We start from the raw sequence: 20,911 nt of genomic DNA on the forward strand, positions 1-20,911 counted from the left end.
CCTCCCATGTTCTCCCTTCCCTGAAGGCCCCTACCACTCTGGTCCTCTTTATTTACCCATCTGGCCTCCCTAGAGACATCAAAGGCCATTGTATTTCACTTAGCCTCTACCTTGGCTGCTCAATGGATTCTATCACCTTTAACTTGACCCCCAAGGCAAATCCCCATCTCAGAGTTACAGGCTGACTTCCTAGATACCGAGTGGGTGCCCAATCCATCCCCTAGGGGCAGGGAAAGGAGACAGGGATCCCAGCACTGTGATTCACATAACCACACAGGGGTATGTCACACCCACAAATACATCCCCATCATACGTGCACATTCTTACACTGCATCTCTCTCTCTCTCTCTCACACACACACACACACACACACACACACACACACACACACACACACACACCCCTCATAGTCCTCATCCACCAAGCCATCTCTCTCTCTCCCCACACCAGGTCCTGAGCAGTGCCCCACATCCCACCACCAAATGTGGCCATCACCATGGATCAGAGACCCCGTTCCAGCCAGGAACACTGGCCACCCATAGCAAGAAGCTGGCCAGACAGAGACTTAAATAAAGGTTTAATTTCTTACAGATCAGGTGTTAGAGAGAACACCTTCAGGTGATTGTCTTGACCTTTTTTTCTGGTGCCAAGGTAGCTTCCCCAGATCCAGCCATCACCCCACGTTCACTGTAGGAAGACAGGGTCTTGGACTGTGAAACATACACACACCAGAAACCTCTCTATTGGCTTTGCTCAGTTCCCGCTGGGCCATGTTGTAGCTCCTCACCACAAAGAAGGCCGGGTCAGTGAACCAAAGGTCAGTCGCAATCGGCAGGGACCCAGCACAACCCATCTGTGCCTGCTGAGCCTCCAAAGTCTAGGTCCCTTGGCCAGGGGAGAAGAGCCAGGAGCAGCTGAGACCAGCTCCACTGCTGAAGATCACAGATCTTGATTTTGTCCCAATGCCCTGGTCCCCAAGGAATGACTGAGGCCAGAGGCCAGACCCCAGTCAGGGCACATGCCACTCTCAGGAGGGTGAGGTCCCTGATCCCCTCTCCTGACACCAACTCAAATGTCCCCGAAGCCTCTGTGGTGTGACCAGGTCTCTGGGCCCAAGACACCTTCAACACAAACCACTGTCCAGATCCTGGCCTTTCCTGTCCTCTGGAGGCCCTTCCAGGGACCATCTGCCAGTGGGCACTGGACCAGGAGCCCTCAGGACTGCTTAGGAGGTCAGGAAGTGGTGGTGCAGAAGCATCCATCAACCTCTGAGGAAGGTCAGAGCTCATGGTGCCATCAGCAGTGGACACCAGGGCGTGTCCGGGTAGAGGAGACAATGGAGGGAGCGAAATCTGCAGAGAGACCATCAAGGAGAGACAGTTACCACAACCTCACTGACCCACGGGCACTGTGAACACTCGGCCCAGGTAACTGTGTCATGTAGAGCTATCCCATGCCTGGCAGGACAGTGGCTAGCACCTCCAGGATGGAGCAATCAGAACTGTCTCCAGAAAGTCGTTGGCAAAACCACCCCTGGTTTGAGAACCTCTCCTTCGAGATGCCTTGAAAGCCAGAGGAGACACAGAGAGTCCCCTGGCTGAGTTCTGGAATCTTCAGGCTCACAGAGAATCTGGCATCAACTAACAGTGAGGCCATGGCTTGCATGCCTCCGCTGACGGGCAGCTCACTCCATTAAGAGGTAGTGCCTTTCCTCTAGGAACTTTGCATTTCTTTCCTACACCAAGCCAAATTCTAAGTCCTTGAAACAGGGCTGCACTTACCACATCCCTGGCCCTAGAGCTCTTGGGAAAGCCGTGAGCCCCCAGTGCTATCAACAGAGAGTCTGAAGCCCAGAGAGAACAAGACACTTACCTAAGGTCACACAGGAAGTAGCCCAATGGGAACTTAAGCCTGTTCTCTCTGCTCCCACTCTGTGTGCTCGGCCACCATGATCTGTGGCAATAATCTCCCTCAAAGCTCCTCCATCTTGGGGTACCAGGGCTAAGTCCCCACCCCCACCCTGCAGTCTTGGCCCCACACCTACCTGGAGGGGTCCTCTTCATGGGAGAAGGGGCCCTGTAGCTTGATAACATTCAATTTCCCCTCAAATACACCATAGCTGAGGGTGACCTGCGGAAAGATGAGAGGGTATTAGGGGATGTCCTACCAGGGAGGTCCACAAGGGGACAAGTAGAGAAGACACTGGACTCGCTGGGAGCTTTCCATGGCCCCATGCAGGCCTTGGCTAGTCCCTCTACCTGGAGCCTGGACTGTACCATGTCAGGAAGACATGGCATATAGACTTCAGCTAAGAAGCAGACACATGCCATGCCTAAAGACTGATGACCTGGTGACCGCCAGGGCTCAAAATCACACTCTGGCTATACAGGATGTGTGCTGCAATTAGCTTAGTTTTCTGAGTTTCAGTTTTCCCACCTATAGGATGGGGATAATACTTGCACTCAGTCTTCAGAGTGCTGATCCCAGAGTGCTGGGATCAGAGGTCTGCACCACCAGACCTGGTTTCTGAAGATCTAGGGATCAAACTCGAGGCTTCACGCACACACTGCATAAGCGCTCTACCTACTAAGCTATACCCCAGCCCTATAGTCAGCCCTCTGTATCTGCAGCTTCCATAGCTGTGGATCTGGCCAAGCATGGGTTGAAAATATCTCAGTGAGTGCAACTGTGCTGTGCACTTTTTTCCCCCTTTCTCATTTATTCCCTAAACAACACAGCATGATATTTTACTGGCTCTTTCTATCCTATTAGGAATGGAAAATAACCCAGAGCTGATTTAATGTGTGTGGAGGAGGGGTATGGACTACGCCAAACACTGAGGCCCTTCACATAAGGGACTGCAGCTGAGGGTTTGGGGATCCCCTGGGCTCTGGAAGTAGTCCCTGTAGATACCAAAGGAGGCCTATGTGGTTACCATATGACAACTGGCAGAAACAGAAAGCGAAGAGAGAAAGGCCCCTCAGGCTGCCAGGTGTGTCTAAAAAGCTATGACAGTTAGGTGCCTGCTTTGGGATACTGCAAATGTGTCCCCCCTTTCCTGGCTTCCTAATGGGTGGGTCCCACATGCTGGTTCCCTGCCTAGCCAATCAACTGACTCCAGGCATTGACCCAAACTAGGTCATCAGACCATGGGATCTGAGGGTCAGCTGGGAGGGTCAGAGGACCCTCTCTCCATAGTGTTGATAGATGCTAAGCTGCGATCCTGTCTCCCCAAGGACTGAGTCACCTGAGGACAAGGCAGCAAAGAACAGTGTAGTTGGGACAGGAGATAGACCCTACTGAACACCAGGCCCTGTCTCTCCTCGTTACTCAGCTTCATATGAGTTTCTGTCACGTGTACCTCAAATTCTGACTCTGCGGGGCAAAAGATTCTCAGACCTTCTAGTCAGGCAGGGCTTGGAGGGGACTCCAGGCAGGAGTCAGGAGAGCCACTTGGTTTTTCCAGCGGCCTGCTGCTCATGGGGTCAGTGTGGAGGGTGGAGGATTCAAGGTAGAAAGAGAAACAGGGAGGGAGGAAGGGGGAGCCTGGGGGCAGCACCCATGCCTGGGAAGTCCTCATAGGAGGCTGGAGCCACTGTCTGGGAGGGGTATGCTGCCTCCCAGGGCCTCTGTTTCCCCAGTTTGATTTCAAGTACCCCAACCTTCCTCTGGGAGGGACTCTCTTTCCCGTCCCTGGCTCACCTGCTCCAGAAGCTGGGCAGCCCCCAGGAGCTGCAGGGTCTCCAAGTGTGAGTGGAAAAGGGGGCTGGACTGCAGGCGGCCCCTCAGCTTGCACTCAATGATGTAGCCCACCGTGCAGTCATCAGGGAGGCGGATGAGAGCTGAAGTGTCCATGAAATGGGAGCCGCTGAAAGACAGAGCTGGGCGGTGGCCACTGACCCAGGCCCTGCACACCTGCGCCCCCTCCCGCCTCCCAGCAGGGCCTGCACGCAGGCCAGCACACTGGGCAAGTCCAGAACCTGGGAAGTCTCAGACTCCTCCTCTGAGAAATAGGCTAACAACAGCCCTGCCTCCCCAGGGTCGCCCTCCCCCCCCCCCCCGCCCCCGGGAATGGTGGGGAATCCTGCTAAATACATCCTCTCTTCTCCCCCTTTCCTCTAATTCTTTTTTCCTTTTTTTGGGGGGGGGGTGCAGTTTTCAAGACAGGACTTCTCTGTGTAGCCTTGGCTGTCTTGGACTCACTTTGTAGACCAGGCTGGTCTCGAACTTACAGAGATCTTCCTGCCTCTGCCTCCTGAGTGCTGGGATTAAAGGCGTGCACCACTACCACCTGGCTTCCTCTCATTCTTTCACTGATCGGCTCACAGCTGAGCTTGACACCCCCGGCCACTTGTACCTCATTAGGGACCCAGACATGAGAAAGAGGCACTTCCTCCCTTCCTGCCACACAGATTGGGGTACTGAGGCCAAGTGAGAGGAAAGCACGTGTTTTGGGGTGGGGAAAGAAAAGATGGACTTCCCAGAGGCAGCAGCAGGCTTTCTGTGGCATCAACCAGTGTCCTTGGGAACATCTCCTGACTGCCCAGGGCCATCAATCTCCTTTCCCAGGGTGTCTGGCCATGGGTAGGATGGGCACAGAAATCCAGGCTGGGATTCCCCAGCAGCACATGTAGATGGGGACGGTACCACAGAGGTGGACAGAGCACATGGCTCAACCTAGCCACAGAGACGACCTTTGGTCACAGGTGCATGCCTGCTCTGGGCTGGCCCTAGGGACAGCATGCCTTCTGACACTCTGAATCTTCTGAGAAACTCTCCCTCCGCAGGCAAGGAAAGGCAGACATGGATAGTGGCCGAGCAGCTGTGTGACCTTGAACCTGGGTAACCTACGGCTTGCCAACCTCTCACGAGGATTCTGGAAGTGGCACTGCCCTCCCTCCTCTTACGGTCCCCCTAGAGAAGTGCAGCCTAACTCAGGGCAAAGATCCATGCAAGCTCCTGGGCACTGAAGCCAGCCTGGTAAAGGGCAGGGCTCAGCCACTTTCGGAATGGCAGTATCCACTCCCTCACATTCCCAGACCCTTCTCCTGGGGTAAGAGTGGGGGGAACTACAGGGATGTCTCAGACAAAAAAGGACACCTCTTCCAGGAAGCCTTCCTTCCTGTCCCCGGTCAATAGCCCCTCTCCCCATCTCCAAGGGTTCCTATGCTTGACCCCCATGATATCAGCTATCAGAAGGTGAGGAAAGGGCTGCCAAGGACACCTGCCATACCCAGACATTTTCCCACTAAGCCCTTACAAAGCCTTTGGCCACTATATTTTGGTTCTACTTACAGATGGGGAAACTAAGGCAGAGTGTACTGAATGACACTCCCTAAAAGTCAACAGAAATGTTTCCCACCGACCCGGGCTGCCCTAACATAACTGAAAAAGATGCAGTTTCCCCTGGGTACCCTCTTGCCCACCTGCCTTAAATGTCCTTCACATTCACCACAGCTCCTCACGATCACCACAGCACCCCCCCATGCCCCCCCACCCCCACCCCTGGGCCTCTGCATACCTGGCCCATGGCACCATCTTCAAAGCCAGTTGGCGATTGATGCAGAAGCCAGCACCTCCTGTGGCGAACCAGAACCGCACCAGCCTCTAGAAAGAGGATGACAGAGATGTGGAGTGAACCCAGGGAACTAAGAGGACACCAGCCAGACCACCCCTCACGCCCCAGCCATCATGACCCTGACGCTCTGTACTTCACACCTCACCGGAGGCTGAAGCCTGGACTTAGCCGACCCACTTCACAGACAGGGAGCCAGGCCCTAAGTCACACACTAATTATGAGTCCTGAGGCCACAGGGGAGCCCTAAACCCAGCCAGAGTATGGCTTCCTTGAAGAGGAGGTATTTGGCTGAGACATCCCTGTAGGCCCCTGCAGGACAGGGATCTTAGGGGTGGTAGTGGTAGGGAGACATGTGCCATTTTACCCTCTTCCTTTGAGGGGGGAACCTGGCATCTGCTCCACTAGGTTACAGAGGTGGTCCAGTAGAATGAAGCCCAGGGCTTCCAAGGCCCCTTGACCCAGAAATAGGCACATGACTTAAGCCAGCCAATCAGAGCCCTTCCTAGAGTGCTCAAGATAGACTGTATAGGAGAAGCCTCTACACAGGGTCACCAGCCTGAAGAGCAGTATTCCCTGATCCCTCCTACAGCACGCCTCCTGCTCTCGCTTTCCCCATCCCAAATCCTAAGGCTGAAAGCTTTTCTACAGATGGGGAGCACGAATCCACCCCTGGAGTAAAGAAGGGGATGCTCTTGGGAGCACCTTGTGGGCAGGCAGCCCCTTGACATCGCCATCCCAGTAACGGGGAGCACCCCTTCCATCATTCGCCATCACTTCAGCCCAGGCCTCTTCCAGGCTCTCCTGGGAGGACCCTGAATTCACCTGTGGGTTCTCCAAGCCTTTTGGAGAATGTTTTCCTTCTCCCATCCCATCTCTTGACCTAACACTAACCCCCATACCTCCTCCCAAGTCCTCAGTCGGTGCTTCATAAAAGCATATTGCACTGGGCTGAGCTTTCCCCTATGCTGCTGCTGTGGGAAGACCCCTGAGCAGATAATGAGGACACCCAAGCCTCCATCCTGGTCCACTGCCTGAGTGGGGGACCTCGAGGGAGCCACTTCCAGGGCCCACAAGTTACGCCTGGGAGCACAGATGCCCCAGTTCTGTCATCATCTCTCCTTTCTAACTTACTTCCACAAATGTCCTTTAGAGAAAGTTCGGGGCTCCAAGAGGCAGAATGAATGTCCCTTGAGGACCCCAGCATTCAGGAAGTGCTCAATAAGTTTGCGCTTTATTAAGCTTAACAAGTATGTGGCTTCCATGCCTGTGTAATTACAGTAACCACAGGCTTAAAGGGCAAGCAATCCCTGTGTCTGCCCCTGTGCTAAGGGCTGTACCCCAAGCATGCTGACCGAGGCATGGACTGAAGTCACCTGCCTCAGAGTGCAGAGCAGGAACCGATGCTACACCAGGGATCTTTTGCCTTTGCTGTCCACCCTGGAGAGCCTCCAGGCTCTGCACTGGCCTGGGCACTCTGGGATTCCGGAACACTTCCAAGACAGAATAGGGGGTGAAGGACATCCCTTTAGTGATACATGCCAAGGACAGCATCGTTGTGAATGGGTGAGCTGGTTCATTTCTGTCAGTTTGACACAGCACATTAGAGACACCTGGGAAGAGGGACCCTGGACTGAGACAATGCTTCCATCAGGCTGGCTTGTAAGCAAGTGTGTGAGGCATCTTATTGATTGATGATTAATGTGGGAGGGCCACGTAGCCCACAGGGTGGGCCACCAGCCCACTATGGGTTGTATATGGGTCCTGGGTTGTATAAGGAAGAAAGCTAGGCAAGCTATGAGGAGCAAGCCAGTAAGAAGCACTCCTCCGTGGGTCCCTGCCTTGACTTCCCTCAGTGATGGAATGCGATTGGAATGCATAGTCAAAAAAACAAACAAACAAACAAACAACAACTTTCCTCCCCCAAGCCAATTTTGGTCATGGTGTTTATGACAGCAATTGAAAGCAAGCTAGGACAGTGGGGCACAAGGTCCGGATGTACCCAGTCAGGCATTGAACTGGCCAGCCAAGGCATGGCTAAGAAATGAACCCCATAATATTCATCCAGGGACTCTGGCAGATGACCCCACCTGATTCTTACACTCACAATCACCCTGTGAGTGAGGGCTGTTATCACCTGCCCCACTGAGGCACAGGGAGATTGACTAACTTCAATCAGGGTCACCAAGCCAGGAGTGACAGGACTGGCCTATGAACGCCAGGGGTCACGTTCCAAATTGGAGTCCTCGGGCATGGAGGCAGAGTGGCCCAAGCTAGGCGGGAGGTCAGGGTGGAAGCCCAGGACACCCCTCAGCTCACCTGGAGTGGCATGTGCACACACACCCTGGGGCCCACGAGGATTTAATTAGGGCTCAGCGGCTGACGAGCTGCTGATAATTAAGGATCCAATTTCCCCAGAGTAGCAGATGGTGGCCTGGGGAGGGAGGGGAGGCCTTAAGCAGCAGATCCTGCTCCCAGCAGGGCCCCCTCCCTGCCTTCCCCTGCCCTAGGGGGCTACTACCCAAGCTCCAGAACACAGGCAGTGTTGGGGGCAGGAAAGAACCATGCAATTTGAGGGACACAGGCAAACCCTCATTATTTATTTGAAGTCTAATGGAGGCACGTCCCAGCTGTCCTGGGTTTTATTTGTTTTCTTTTTTTTTTTTTTTGGCTTGGTTTTTTGGTTTTTCGAGACAAGGATTCTCCTGGACCAGGTTAGCCTCAAACTCACAGAGATCTGCCTGCCTCTGATGCCCTAAGCGCTGGGATTACAGGTGTGTACCACCAAGCCAGGTTCTTTCATTGGTTTTCTTTTTTTTTTTTCCCCCATTGGTTTTCTAGCCTGACCATCCTATGACTGTGTCTTGGGTCTGTGTGAAGCTGGTTCTGGTGCCCCTAGCCCCGGGTGTCCAGACTTCAGTGGCTGCATAGTGAAGAAATTAGGAAGACAGCCACATGCCAGGGTTGGTCTACAGCCCTGAGCAACTACGATGTATTTCCTGGCCCAGCAATACTTCGGGATTTTTCACGCTGTCCTGGGAATCCACGATGTAATCCAGGTTGCTTTTGAACCAGTGGCCAGCTGCCTCAACCTCCCCAAGTGGTGGAATTACAGGCATGCACCACAATGCCTGAGTTCCGCAGTGCTGGGGATCAAACCTAGGGCTTTGTACATGTTAGGTAAGCACTCTGCTGACTGAACTCCATCCCAATACCAGAACTGTGATGTTTTAAGATCCTGTACAGGGCTGGAGAGTTGGCTCAGAGGTTAAGAGCACTGTCTGTTTTCCCAAAGGTTCTGAATTCAATTCCCAGCAATTATATGGTGGTTCACAACCATCTATAATGAGATCTGGTGCCCTCTTCTGGTGTGCAGGTGTACATGCAGGCAGAGCACTGTGTACATAATATATAAATCTTAAAAAAAAAAAAAAAAAAATCCTGTATAAATCTATAGTTGACACCAGGTGGCAGGGAGTTTGGTCATAGAGTCAGGAAAGCCCAGAGGGCCTCCTTGCCAAGCTAAGCCTCGATGACGGAGGCCCCCACCTCCCGTAAGTCCTAGTATTGGCCCACCCCACCCCCACCTTCCCCCACCCACCCCCAGAGACCAACAGCCAGCTGAAAGAGGAGGAAGGGACAGACCGTGCGGTTTTTTGATAGCACCTCAGAGGCGTGGATGGGCCGGTTCAGGCTGGGCTTGCCCACGTAGACATCACCATCCTGCGGGAATGTTCTCAGAAGCTGTAGCAGCGCCCTGGGGTTGACGTAGTTGTCGTCATCCACATGGCAGAACCAGCTGTGGGGACGGGGGCCACAGTGAACTTGTGGAAATGCTGTGTTCCTAGGTCCCCACAGTCAACAGCTAAAAGCTATGAGTCAGGTAGCAGCTGTTGGGGACTTCCCCACCCCACCCCCTCAAGCCTCAGGGCCTGCGGGGAAATGATGCGATCCACCCCACGTGAAGAGCGAAACTTGGAGTCAGTCCTATCTTTTAGGCACTGGGTCAAAAACTTCCATAGACTGACTTCATGATTTATTCTTCTTACACATTGAAACATAGTAAAAAAAAAAAAAAATTTTTTTTTAATTGGAGCATGGTTACCATGTGACAATTATTACAACAAAGCAGAAACTCCCTAGCAAGGTGGCAAAGCTTCCCAGTAAGGATGAATTCTATTGGTTGATAAACAGAGCTCTGGGCTAGAGCCTAGAGGAAGGAGCCGGATAAGCGGAAAGGCTGGATTCTATTGGTGGAGGATAAAAATCACGTGGGTTCTCTTTCCTAGGCATTGGTTCTAGTCACTGAGAAGCAAAGCCCAGGCACTAGAGCCTGAACAACGCTCAGAATACTGGGGGATTCAGGTGGAGCCTGGCTCCTAATAGAACAGCAAAGGGTCCCCTGGTTAACTGACCACTTTCGCTGGCATTCCGCGTGTCCTTCCCCTAAAGAAAATAAACGCCCATGACTGACAATCCTGGTTTCTCCAATGCTTACTCTAAACCAGTGGTTCTCAAACTTCCTAATACTGGGACCCTTTAATACAGCTCTGCGTGTTGTGGTGACCTGCCCCCAGCCATACAATTATTTTCGTTGCGACCTCATAGCTGTAATGTTGCGACTGTTATGAATGGTTATTTAAATGTCTGATAAGCAGGATATCTGATAGGCAACCCTTGGGAAAGGGGTGTGTGTAAAGGGGTCAAGATCCACAGATTGAGACCCTGTGCTCTAAGCTGTGCTTCCTCTGGGCAGCTACAATGTAAACCCTATGTTTAGGGCCAGGCAGGATACTATGTACCCTCGAGGGAAGAGATATCTACTGAACATACAAAGACAAAGACTTCAAAGCCACACAGCCAGGGAGCGACAGGATTTGACTTCAGGTAGTATACCTCCCTGCCTGGGAACAGGTGAGTCCCTAGGAGGGGCCTAGAATCCCCTCACTGGGCCCAGGTCCCTCCCTTTTGTCGGGGCAAGGGGTACTGGGATATGCATGTCTATGTATTTTAGGTACAGATATGTGTGCGTGCATGCAGAGGCCAGAGGCCAACTCTGGGTGGTCCATCCACCTTGCTTTCTGAGACAGGGTCTCTCACTGGGACCATCGGCGTAGGATATTAGCTAGCCAGCAAGCCCCAGGAACCTGCCTGTCTCCACCTCCTAGCCCTGGGGCTACACGCATGGGCACATGGCTTTGGAGTAGGTGTTGGGTATTGAACTCAGGTCCTTGGGTTTTCATAGCTAGTATCTTACCCACTGACCCATATCCTCAGGCCCACCACTCCACTTTTTGGCCCAACCTTCAATTCAAAGCAATCGAGATAACTCAGGAGGCAAAGGGCCCCTGCCAGAAATACAATGGAAAGATAGAACTAACTCCCAAAAGTTGTCTTCTAACCTCACCCAATGCCAAGGCACACATGTACCCACACATGTATACAGACACATAAATAAATAAGTATAATTTTAAAAATAAGCCAGGCATGGTGTCTCGTGCCTTTAGTTCCAGCATTTGGGAGGCAGAGGCAGGCAGATCGCTGTGAGTTAAAGGTTAGCCTGGTCTACGCAGTAGTAACAGGGCACTTGGAGCTACATAACAAGATCCCATCTGGGGTGGGGGAAGGGGACGGTTGTTAAAGAGATGACCTGAGACAAAAGTCATTCCTGCCCCTGTGACATAACAACACTCACTCACCTGAGCCCACTGGCCAAGAAAGCATCGAACTCTGCAGCCATCTTGCAGGACAGAGCAGGATGGCTGTGTTCGGCGGAACAGTTGGTGACCACAAGGTGGGAGCCTGGAAGTAAGAAGCAGTCAGGGGACCGGCCCCAGCTCCTCTCACATAACACCAACCCCTAGGAACATAGCATGAGACCAGCCCTCGGAGAGCCTGGAGAGCTTACCCTCTCTCAAGGAAACTGAGGCAGCAGATTGAATGGGGGCCCATGTGTTCAGGACCTCATCCAGTGACCTCTTACACACCTACTCTGTCCCTAGGCACAAGGTAGTCCCAATGCCAAAGGCAGAGAACCCAAAGGCCCCATCACAGGAACCCAGCTTTTCCTGCCAACAGTGGAGGAACACCACCCCAGCCAAGCCAAGCAGTTACCTAGTCTCTCCTGGAGGCTCTCATCTGGGCTGTCAGTAAAGACAAATGTCTGTGGAGAGAGAAAGAGGCATCAAGACAGGTTGACGGAGGGAAGCCCCCAATCCACAGCCCACCAAAGCCATGCCCCAGATTAAGCCACACACAGGGGGACATGGACACTGCGGACTTCTGTCCTGACACACCCTCCTCATAAACACATACAGCTAAGCTTTCAAGGACACACAACTCCAGGATGCAGGAGCCTAGCTCATCTGCGTTCCGGGGCCGCACACTCTAAGCTGAATCACCCCTCTTCCACACACAATGTCACAGCCACACTTGGCCACTATGCTGGTTACTTTTTGTCAACTTGACGCAAGCTAGAGCCATCTGGTTAAGGGAACCTCAAATGAGAATATGCCTCCATCAGAATTGCCTGTAGGCAAGATTATAAGGAATATATTTAGTAAAAATTGAGGGCCTGGAGAGATGGCTCAGTGGTTAAGAGCACTGTCTGCTCTTCCAGAGGTCCTGAGTTCAATTCCCAGCAACCACATAGTGGCTCACAACCATCTGTACTGGGATCTGGTGCCCTCTTCTGGCATACATGCAGTCAGAATACTGTTTTTAAAAATGAATGAATAAATAAATCTTTTTTTTTAATTTTTAAAAAATTGATGTGGGGCCCAGTGCAGTGACACATGCCTGTAATCCCAGTACTTGAAGAGGCAGAGGCAGGCTGATCTCTGTGAGTTCAAGACCAGCCTGATCTACAGGGCGAGTCTAGGATAGCTACACAGAGAAACTCTGTCTCCAAAAACAAACAAAAAGAAATTGATGTGGGAGCGCCCAGCCCACTGTGAGTGGTGCCACCTCTAGGCAGATGGTCCTGGGTGTTATAAGAAAACAGGCTGAGCAAGCCATTGGGAGCAAGGCAGTGAGCAGCACCCCTCCATGGCCTCTGCCTCAGCTCCGGCTTCCAGGTCCCTGTCCTGAGTTCCTGCCCTGACTTCCTTCATGAAGGACTGTAAACTGCAAGCTAAAATCAACCCTTTTCTCCCACATTGCTCTTGGTCATTGTGTTCACTGTAGCATAGAAAGCAAAGACCCTCCAACTCTAATCCATAGGAGTGTACAAACTGTAGGCCTTCCCCGACCCAAACCCTCAGCTGCCACACCAAACCCTTATACAACCGCAGAAGCCCCTAAGCACCTCAGAAACCTCCCACACCAGCATAATCCTGTTTTCTCAGATTGAGCATGTGCAGAAGGGTCACTTACACCTTTTCCCCACTGACTTTCTTTCTTTCTTTCTTCTTTTGTCTTTTGTTTTTTGTTTGTTTGTTTTGTTGTCGTTGTTGTTTCGAGACCATGTTTTTCTGTGTAGTCTTGGCTGTCCTAGACTCGCTTTGTAGACCAGGCAGGCCGCGAACTCAGGCAGGCCTTGATCTGCCTGCTGCTGCCTCCTGAGTGCTGAGATTAAAGGCGTGTGCCACCATGCCTGGCTTTCTTTCTTTCTTTTTTTTTTTTTTTTTTTTTTTTTGAGACAGGGTTTCTCTGTGTAGCACTGGCTATCCTGCACTTGCTTTGTAGATGGGGCTGGCCTCAAACTCACAAGCTCTACCTGCCTTTGCCTCCGGAGTGCTGGGATTACAGGTGTGCACCTCCATGCCCAGCCCCCACTGACTTTCTAAAGATGGGGCTGAGCTGGGATTCCAATGCACAAACCTGGGCTGTTTCTTATTTTATTTGCTGAAACAAGGTCTCACACTATAGATCAAGCTAGCCTGGAACCCCAAACTGGCCTGGAACTGGTGGCAACTCCCCTGCATTGGATTTTTGTGTGTTGGGATTATAGGTGTGACCTGGCTTGACTGGGACCTTTCTTGCCACTCCCAGGTGGATAAGGATCAACCTCTTAATCATCCAAATACCAACTCCAAACCAGGCAGCTTCAAACCCTCCAGAATCTGGCTGTGGGCAAGAGAGAGTCACAGCAGGAAGGCAACATGTCACCCCCCCAACCCAGAGCTAGCACAGGACATGCAGAACTCCCCAAATGCCTGTGGTGGTTTGAATAGAAACAGCCCCCATAGATTCATGTCTTTAAATGTTTGACCCTTAGGGAGAGGCACTATTAGGAGGTGTAGCCTTATTGGAGGAAGTGTGTCACTGTGGAGGTGGGAGGGTGCTCAAGCCATGCCCAGTGTGACATGCAGTCTCCTGCTGCTGCCTGTGGATCAAGATGCAGAACTCTCAGCTCCTCCAGCACCATGTCTGCCTGCACACTGCTGTGCTCCCCACCATGACGATAATGGACTCAACCTCTGAAACTATAAGCCAGCCCCAATTAAATGTTTTTCTTTATAAGAGCTGCCTTGGGCATGTTCTCTTCGTTTGGTCATGTGGTGTCTCCACAGCAATAAAACCCTAAGACACAGCTGAAACGGCATACATCTCAAAGGTGTTCCCAGAACATCTTGGTAGTGTCCCTGACCATTGGGCTGCTCTGCCATCCTTTGGAACCATTTTGAACCACTTCTAAGGGAGGGCTGAGGAGACAATGTCCCCCGTGCTGAAGGCCTCTGGAAACCCCATCCCCCACTGGACCCACACCTGTGTGAACTCTTCTGTGGTCCTTCCAAGACCACGGTTTCAGCCACACTGATCCTTGCTCATCCACAATGTCTTCACACTACAAGCTAGCCAGCCCTCCCAGACCAAAACAGCTCGACCTGAGCCTCAGTTTACCCATCTGTAAAGTAGGAGAGAGCAACAGCTATATAAGTAAAATGATTTTCACATAAGGTAAGGAAGAGAGGACCGAAAGGAAGGGTTGACAGGGAAGAAAGAATATATAGGGGAGCCGGGCATGGTGGCGCACGCCTTTAATCCCAGCACTCGGGAAGCAGAGGCAGGTGGATCGCTGTGAGTTCGAGGCCAGCCTGGTCTACAAAGTGAGTCTGGGACAGGCAAGGCTAACACAGAGAGACCCTGTCTAAAAAAAAAAAACAAAAAACAAACAAAACAAAAACAAAAGCAAAACAGAGGATATAGCAGGTTATACTTACATCTCACTGGGAACCAAGGTATAGGAGGCCAGAAGCCAGTGGTGGGGCATGAAGGGACCAGACCTCACTGTCGTTTCTCCCATAGATTGTTACAAGACTCTGCCTTGGCCTTCGGACCTACTCTTCTCTCAGGACCAGGTAGATAGAGAGCACCTGTGCCCACTCGTTAACATCATCCCTATCTCCCTTAGGATAAGTGTGGTCTGGACTGGAGAGATGGATTCGCAATTAAAGAGTACTGGCTGCTCATCCAGAGGACCCATGTTCAGTTGCCAGCGCCCACATGGTGACTCACAGCTTTGGCAACTCCAATCCCAGGGAGAATATAATGCCCTCTTCTGGCCTCCATGGGTATTGCATGCACATAGCACACAGATATACAGTCCCGCAAAAACACCCATACACATAAACACATTTTTAAAAAAGGTTAAGTGTGGTCAAGGAAGAAACATCTGACCCTTGTCACCAGATGTGACTGTAACTCAGCCCTCCCTGCCCCACCCCTGAGGCATCTCTACTCAGATTTCTTTCAGTTACCTCAACACATTAGATATACCCTCTGCATACACTGAGCTCTTTAAACCTCAAATTGCCAACTCTAGCACCTTCCCTGACACTTGTCAGCCACTCCAGAGGGCTCCAGTGCTCTTCTTGCATTCCACTTTCTCCTCAGGCCCTCCCACCATCAGATAGCATCCTATCTGTCCCCAGTGTCCCAGCACCTGGTTCTCTCAGGGAAAGTGGGCAGTGTATTTCTTCTGAGCCCTCTTCCTGGGGTCTATTTCTGTTAGTCACACTGAAGTAGCAAGCCCTGGATGTTCTAGGGAGGAGCAAGTGGCCTCTGCCTGGTGTCTTCCTCTCTACCCCTCCCACACACACAAGGCATTACCACCTGGAGCCTGGAGCCCCTCTCCTCACCTGCTGCTGGGCCTCCTGCTAGTCCCCAGCCTCTCGAATCCCTGTCACCATAACTCCTGACCCCCACTCAGGGAACCAGGAGCATTAAGACTAAGCCCCTAAAAATACAAGCAAGGGCCAGCATCTGGCCTGTGGCATAGCACTTACCCAGCATGCCCAGCCCATAAGTTCAATCTCAAACCCTGGCATAGGCAGAAAGACCACCCCCCAAAAAAGGCAGAGCCAGAGCTCACTGATAGAGCACCTGCTCTTGCCCATGTGAGGCCCTAAATTCCATGAACAACTTCAAAAATGTGAGGCCCCTACCCTCCCTCTTCCACACAGCTGTGCCCTCCTCCCGCTTGCTGGGTCCGAGCCTTGGCGTCACCATGTCTCTCTTCTTTCCCTTGCATTCCATGTGGTCTGTCCACCCTCCACACTCTCCTGGCCTCTGTCTTTCTCTGCTCCAGAGGCCAGTGCTGGCCCAAGCCTTCTCCTGGGTCCCCAGGCTGTCTGCCGTTGCCTCGTGCTCCATTCTGCTCTCACCCTACTTGCCTATTTGCTACATGGCTCCCGGAGGGAGCTAGCCAAGAAGTCAGGCCTTTCTTGCCTGACTGCCTGGCAATTCTTTGCCACCAAATGGCCGTGGGGTAGCAGAAGTCACTCAGGTCCAGAGCAGGGGACAGACTAATGAGGATGTCGCTGAAGTGGGGTGGGAGGTGGAGCAGCCCTAAAACCATAAGCCCTATGGTTTTAGCTCTTGGGAGCGCAGGGTGGGTACAAACAGCAGGCTGCATTTGATTTACTTAGGCAAGAGACCCAGACAATAGTTACAGCTTCAGACACTGGGAAACAAAGAGAGCGCCAGCCTGCTAGGGCAGGGAAGGGAGTGGCTGGGGAACCATCTCTGCTACTGTGGTGAAGGGGAGAGTGTGCAGAGGCCGGCTCCCCCGGCTCAGCCTCCCCCACCCAGGAGGAGACTAGAGGGGAAAAGGCCCCTTCAAGCTCAAAGCACACAAAACAGCCTTCCCCGCCCACCCCTTCTGCCAGACAAAGGCCTTACATGAGTCTATCCCAGCACACTAAGCCAAGGCCACCTGTCACCCCATCACCTTTAACCAGCCGGGTGCCTAGCGCTACAGTTAACCAGCTAGGGCTGTTTCCAGACACACTTGTATTGTGCAGATGTGGAAACTGAGAGCCCATAGACAAGGTCATGGAAAGAAAGGAGCCCAGGAGTAAGGAAGGGATCTCCCTGCCTCCCTCCTTCCCTCTGCGCCTGATCATCCTTCCAGAACTTTTTCCTTGGCTGGGGTTCCAACGCCACTGCTATCTCCATCTTGCCTCGCTGTGGATGGGAAGTCAGTACCTACCACACAGGTGGTTGGCAGGGTTAAGCGGCTGGATGCCTGACTTCAGCCCCTTAGAGAAGCTGCCGGTAGCCCCTTGACCTGAGTGAGATCAGGAGAACTCACTGGCCTCTCCTGCCAACCTTGCTTTGCCAGGCACCAACACCTCGCCTGGTGGCCTAGGACGAAGGGCACTCCAGTAACCCAGACATATCTGATTTGGGGACATGGCACAAAAGATAGGGGCCCAGTTGAGAAGCAGAAGGGATTCCCCGCCCCTGTGTTTTGCCCCACAGGCACTGGCCAGCCTTTCTGGCCTTGGTTTCCTCATTCAGGGTAAGGGTACTATCACTGTGAGCAAGACAGGAAAGCGCCAGGGACCACGTGAGGTCTTGCTCCCTGGTACACACAGATGCAGCTCCATAAACAGGAAGGTCTGTGCGGAGGTCTGGCCCTGCTGGCTTCCGAAGAGGAACTATGCTCTCTTCAAGACAAAAACAAAACAAAATAATAACTATATGGGTTTGAGGGGGCTGTGAGGGTGCAGGGATCTCTATTGGGAAAGAACTTGTGTCTGTGCCGGATATTGTACCAGGAAACGGGGGTGGGGGTGGAGCCAAACATCCTCTTCAGGTAGTGCCACCTCTCCTTGGCCTCCCCTCCAAGGGCTCAGTCACTTCCGCCCACAGAGCCAGCAGCCACATCAAGGACAGAGTATGCGTGCTCACAAGTGCATGCAATCCCTTCTGCCTCCTGAGGTGGTCCCCAATGCCCTCCATCCATGGCTTTGGTTGATAGGGTCTTGACTATGGGGGGAGAAAGGCTCTTCTTTCAGGAACCACACTTAGTAGCCACGCTTTTTTATTATTGTGTTCAGCATACCTAGCTCCGTGTGTGAGCACAGGTACACACATACACACACACACACACACACACACACACACACACACACACACACACACAGGTATTCCATATGCCTGGCAGATCTCCCCCTCGGGACCTCCTGCCCACTCAGCCTCGCCCACTGCCTCCCAATGGCAGCACAGGAAACCGGGAGGCTAGACACTGCCCTCACATCCTGGGCAGCACAGTGGAGCAGGAACTGAGAGGAAGCCCCCCCCACCTCCATCAGGCCCCACCTCAATGTCTCCCCAGCATCCACACCACACCCCTGCCTCACACAGCCTCATCCATGCTCACAGCTGAGGTAGCCAACTACTTAGGGCTGGTGCCTCTCAGCTAGAGCTTCCTCCCAACTCTTAACACTATGACCCTGAGGGCCCCCACACTAAACCCAACAGATGTAGACCTGTGAGTCTGAGGAAACCCTGGAGCATGGGCAGAGAGGAGGGAGGAGTGGTGAGACCCCCAGAAGGCTTCTCCCCAGACCACTAGGAAGACCCCCGCCCCCCGTGAGTCCCTCAGTCAGAAGCTCTCTCAGGCCTCAAAGTGGCCCGCCTGTCACCTGTTGCCTGGTCCTGGAGACCCACGTGTCAAGTAGCAGGTCCAGGCGGGAGCGGTGGAAAGCCCAGGTAGTCTTGATTGCAATGAAGATGTCCCTCAGCTGCAGCTCCAGGGGCCCTGGGTTCGGTTGGTTCAGCCTCAGCGTGCCCAGCATCATCCGCAGCGAGCTTGACTGGTATCTTAGAGACAGGAGCCCCACGCACAGGAGGGTAAAGAGGGCTCCTGCCAGGCCCCTAAAGGCCCGGCAGTACATTGGTACCGGGAACCCCCAGAGAGTTCAGCCCCCAACTCCCCAATCAGTCTGGGGTTAGGAGGCTGGTCAGACGGGGGCCCTGTTATAGGCAAAAGTCTAGCAGGCATCGGGGACAGGCACTGACCAGAAAGAAGGGAGCTGGGTCTCTAGACCCAAAGGCTGAGCCACTATAGTCCCGCCAGCCGGCAGAGGCCACCAGCCTGCCACCTGCTCCTCAGCCCTCCTTCCAGGCTGGGCCGCTTAGCTCCTGACCCCGCCCCTGCCTCAGCCCGAGGGGCGGGGCTAGGCCTGGGAAGCCCCAGAGGCAGCAGCAGGGAGCCACCCACAGAAGGGGCACCGGGCCCTGCCAGCTGCTGAAGCCACACAAACCCTCCATGAGGCAAGAAGCCGCTCCAGCCTTCCTAGGCGTCACAGCCCTGGCTCTGGCTCTTACAAAACCCATTATTTCACAGAGTCCTGGTCGACCAAGCCTTGGGTCCTGGCTCATTTTCCCTCCTGCTTGCCCTCCCCACCACCCACCATCCCTCAGTCCTATACCTACCACAGGACCATGCCCACCGTACCACACTCCCTAGAGATCGCTTCTTGCTTTCTTTCCATCTTTATACAAATATTATTTCCACCACAAGGTTTTCCCTGTCCACTTTATTTAAACAGCCCTCCTTTCTAGCCCCCCAAGCCTGGACCCCTCTCAACTTTCTGTCATCCAGCTGCACAGTGTAGTTTTACATATTTATTGTCTTACTAGTGACACTACCGGGGCGGGGGAGGGGGGGCGGGGTTTCTTCTCTCTTGTCGACTATCCAGAGCCCAGTACGGTGGCTGGCACATACTAGACACTCCATCAATACTTGTTAATTATGCTAATTAACCACAGGGAAGTGCTTGGTGGCTGTGGATGGATCTAGGCCTGCTAAGACCCATGATGCACTAGGACTATGAGGCATCAGCCCCACCACAACCCTCTCACAGCCCACCTCCTCAGAACAGTGCCACCAGGGTAAAGCCAAGGGTTGGTGCTGGGTTCAGACCCCAGACAGGGTCACTCCCTGGCTGAGTGGTATTAGGTCAAGGTACCACTATCATCTTATTAAAGGATGCGGAAGACTTGCGAGGTGGTTCGGCAGGTAAGGGTGCTTGCCATCATGCCTGAGGACCCAAGCTCAACTCCCAGGTTGATGCCCACTCCTTGCAAGTTGTCCTCTGACCTCCACAGATGTGGGTCACCACAGCAAACTCCTTAAAGAAAAGGATCTCAGGGCAGGTGAGAAGGCTCAGCAGATACCTTGCTAACAAGCTGACAGGCCAAGTTCGATTCCCCCGGACCCACACAACGGACGGAGAGAACCAATTCCTGAGTTATACACACAGGCTGTGCATTCTTGCTCCCATGCGCACACACAATAAACGTTTTTGTAAGTAAAATCCTCATTGTCAAAGGGCACCTCATCCAGTCTGTCAGGAGTGCCCCAGCCCTGGAGGTGACCATCCTCACTTGGAGGGCAGGGGAACTCTCAGGGATATCCACATACCCACAATTTGCTCTAGGTCACTCCTTGAGTCACTCACGTCCTGCTGGCTTCAGCGACCTGCACCTGAGGGCACTCTGTTGATGGGGAAGGCAGGGCTGAGGGGCCCCCACCTGGCACTGGGGCAAGTAAGGTGATGCCAGCACAGATGGCAGGCATCTCTGGGAGGAGACAAGGGAAATGTGACCCTGTCCCCTACGAACTGAGCAAGCTGGCAGACACCTGGAAGGTGGAATCCGCCAGTGCTGGGGATGGGGACAGAGGAGAGTTGTGGAGCAGGGGCCCCAGGCCAGGGATGGAAGCAGGCATACATAAGGCCACCAACTTCTACGACAAACTTTAATGACTCATTATAGGCAGCATGAGTGAAGGGGCCTGGGAGTTAGTTACCCACAAGCCCACCATTCGGATGGCCTAGCAGCACCGCCACTCTGCCTCCTAGAGGCAGGTGGGGAACAGAAAGCCAGCCAAGAGAACTTGTCCCAGTACACTGGGCAGAGCTCCTATGTGTTAGTGCCCAGTGTCACAACGATGGTGTGATGTTTACACAGGAGAGATGATACACCTGAGGAGCCACAAGGGTGCAAGCTGACCAGGGCAGCCACGCTATCTGCATGATAGCACACATGAGAAATGCCAGTGAACTGTGGGAGGTCACATGGTGCTGGGCAGAGCAGGCT

General features: G+C 53.1%; 1 protein-coding gene across 1 annotated transcript; it reads right to left on the bottom strand.

The window, feature by feature from the left end:
* Positions 1–857: 857 nt before the first annotated feature.
* Positions 858–18,957, bottom strand: Mfng (MFNG O-fucosylpeptide 3-beta-N-acetylglucosaminyltransferase). Its single transcript, XM_051159935.1, has 8 exons — positions 18,451–18,957; positions 11,690–11,738; positions 11,275–11,377; positions 9,221–9,374; positions 5,522–5,607; positions 3,703–3,868; positions 2,045–2,130; positions 858–1,352 (listed from the first exon to the last, which is right to left on the bottom strand). Exons 1-8 carry the CDS (start codon positions 18,700–18,702, stop codon positions 1,286–1,288), a joined length of 963 nt encoding a protein of 320 aa, XP_051015892.1. The 5' UTR covers positions 18,703–18,957; the 3' UTR covers positions 858–1,285.
* Positions 18,958–20,911: the final 1,954 nt, after the last annotated feature.

The sequence above is a fragment of the Acomys russatus genome, chromosome 17, assembly GCF_903995435.1.
Source record: "Acomys russatus chromosome 17, mAcoRus1.1, whole genome shotgun sequence".
Taxonomy (NCBI): Eukaryota; Metazoa; Chordata; class Mammalia; order Rodentia; family Muridae; genus Acomys; species Acomys russatus.

What these genes read in the sequence shown, in the direction of transcription:
- Mfng (XM_051159935.1), bottom strand. Translation starts at nt 18,702, where the DNA reads ATGTACTGCCGGGCCTTTAGGGGCCTGGCAGGAGCCCTCTTTACCCTC. An exon ending in TCTCCAGGACCAGGCAACAG is followed by an intron (nt 11,739 to 18,450) that starts GTGACAGGCGGG and finishes CTCTCTCCACAG; the next exon opens with ACATTTGTCTTTACTGACAG. An exon ending in GAGCCTCCAGGAGAGACTAG is followed by an intron (nt 11,378 to 11,689) that starts GTAACTGCTTGG and finishes TCTTACTTCCAG; the next exon opens with GCTCCCACCTTGTGGTCACC.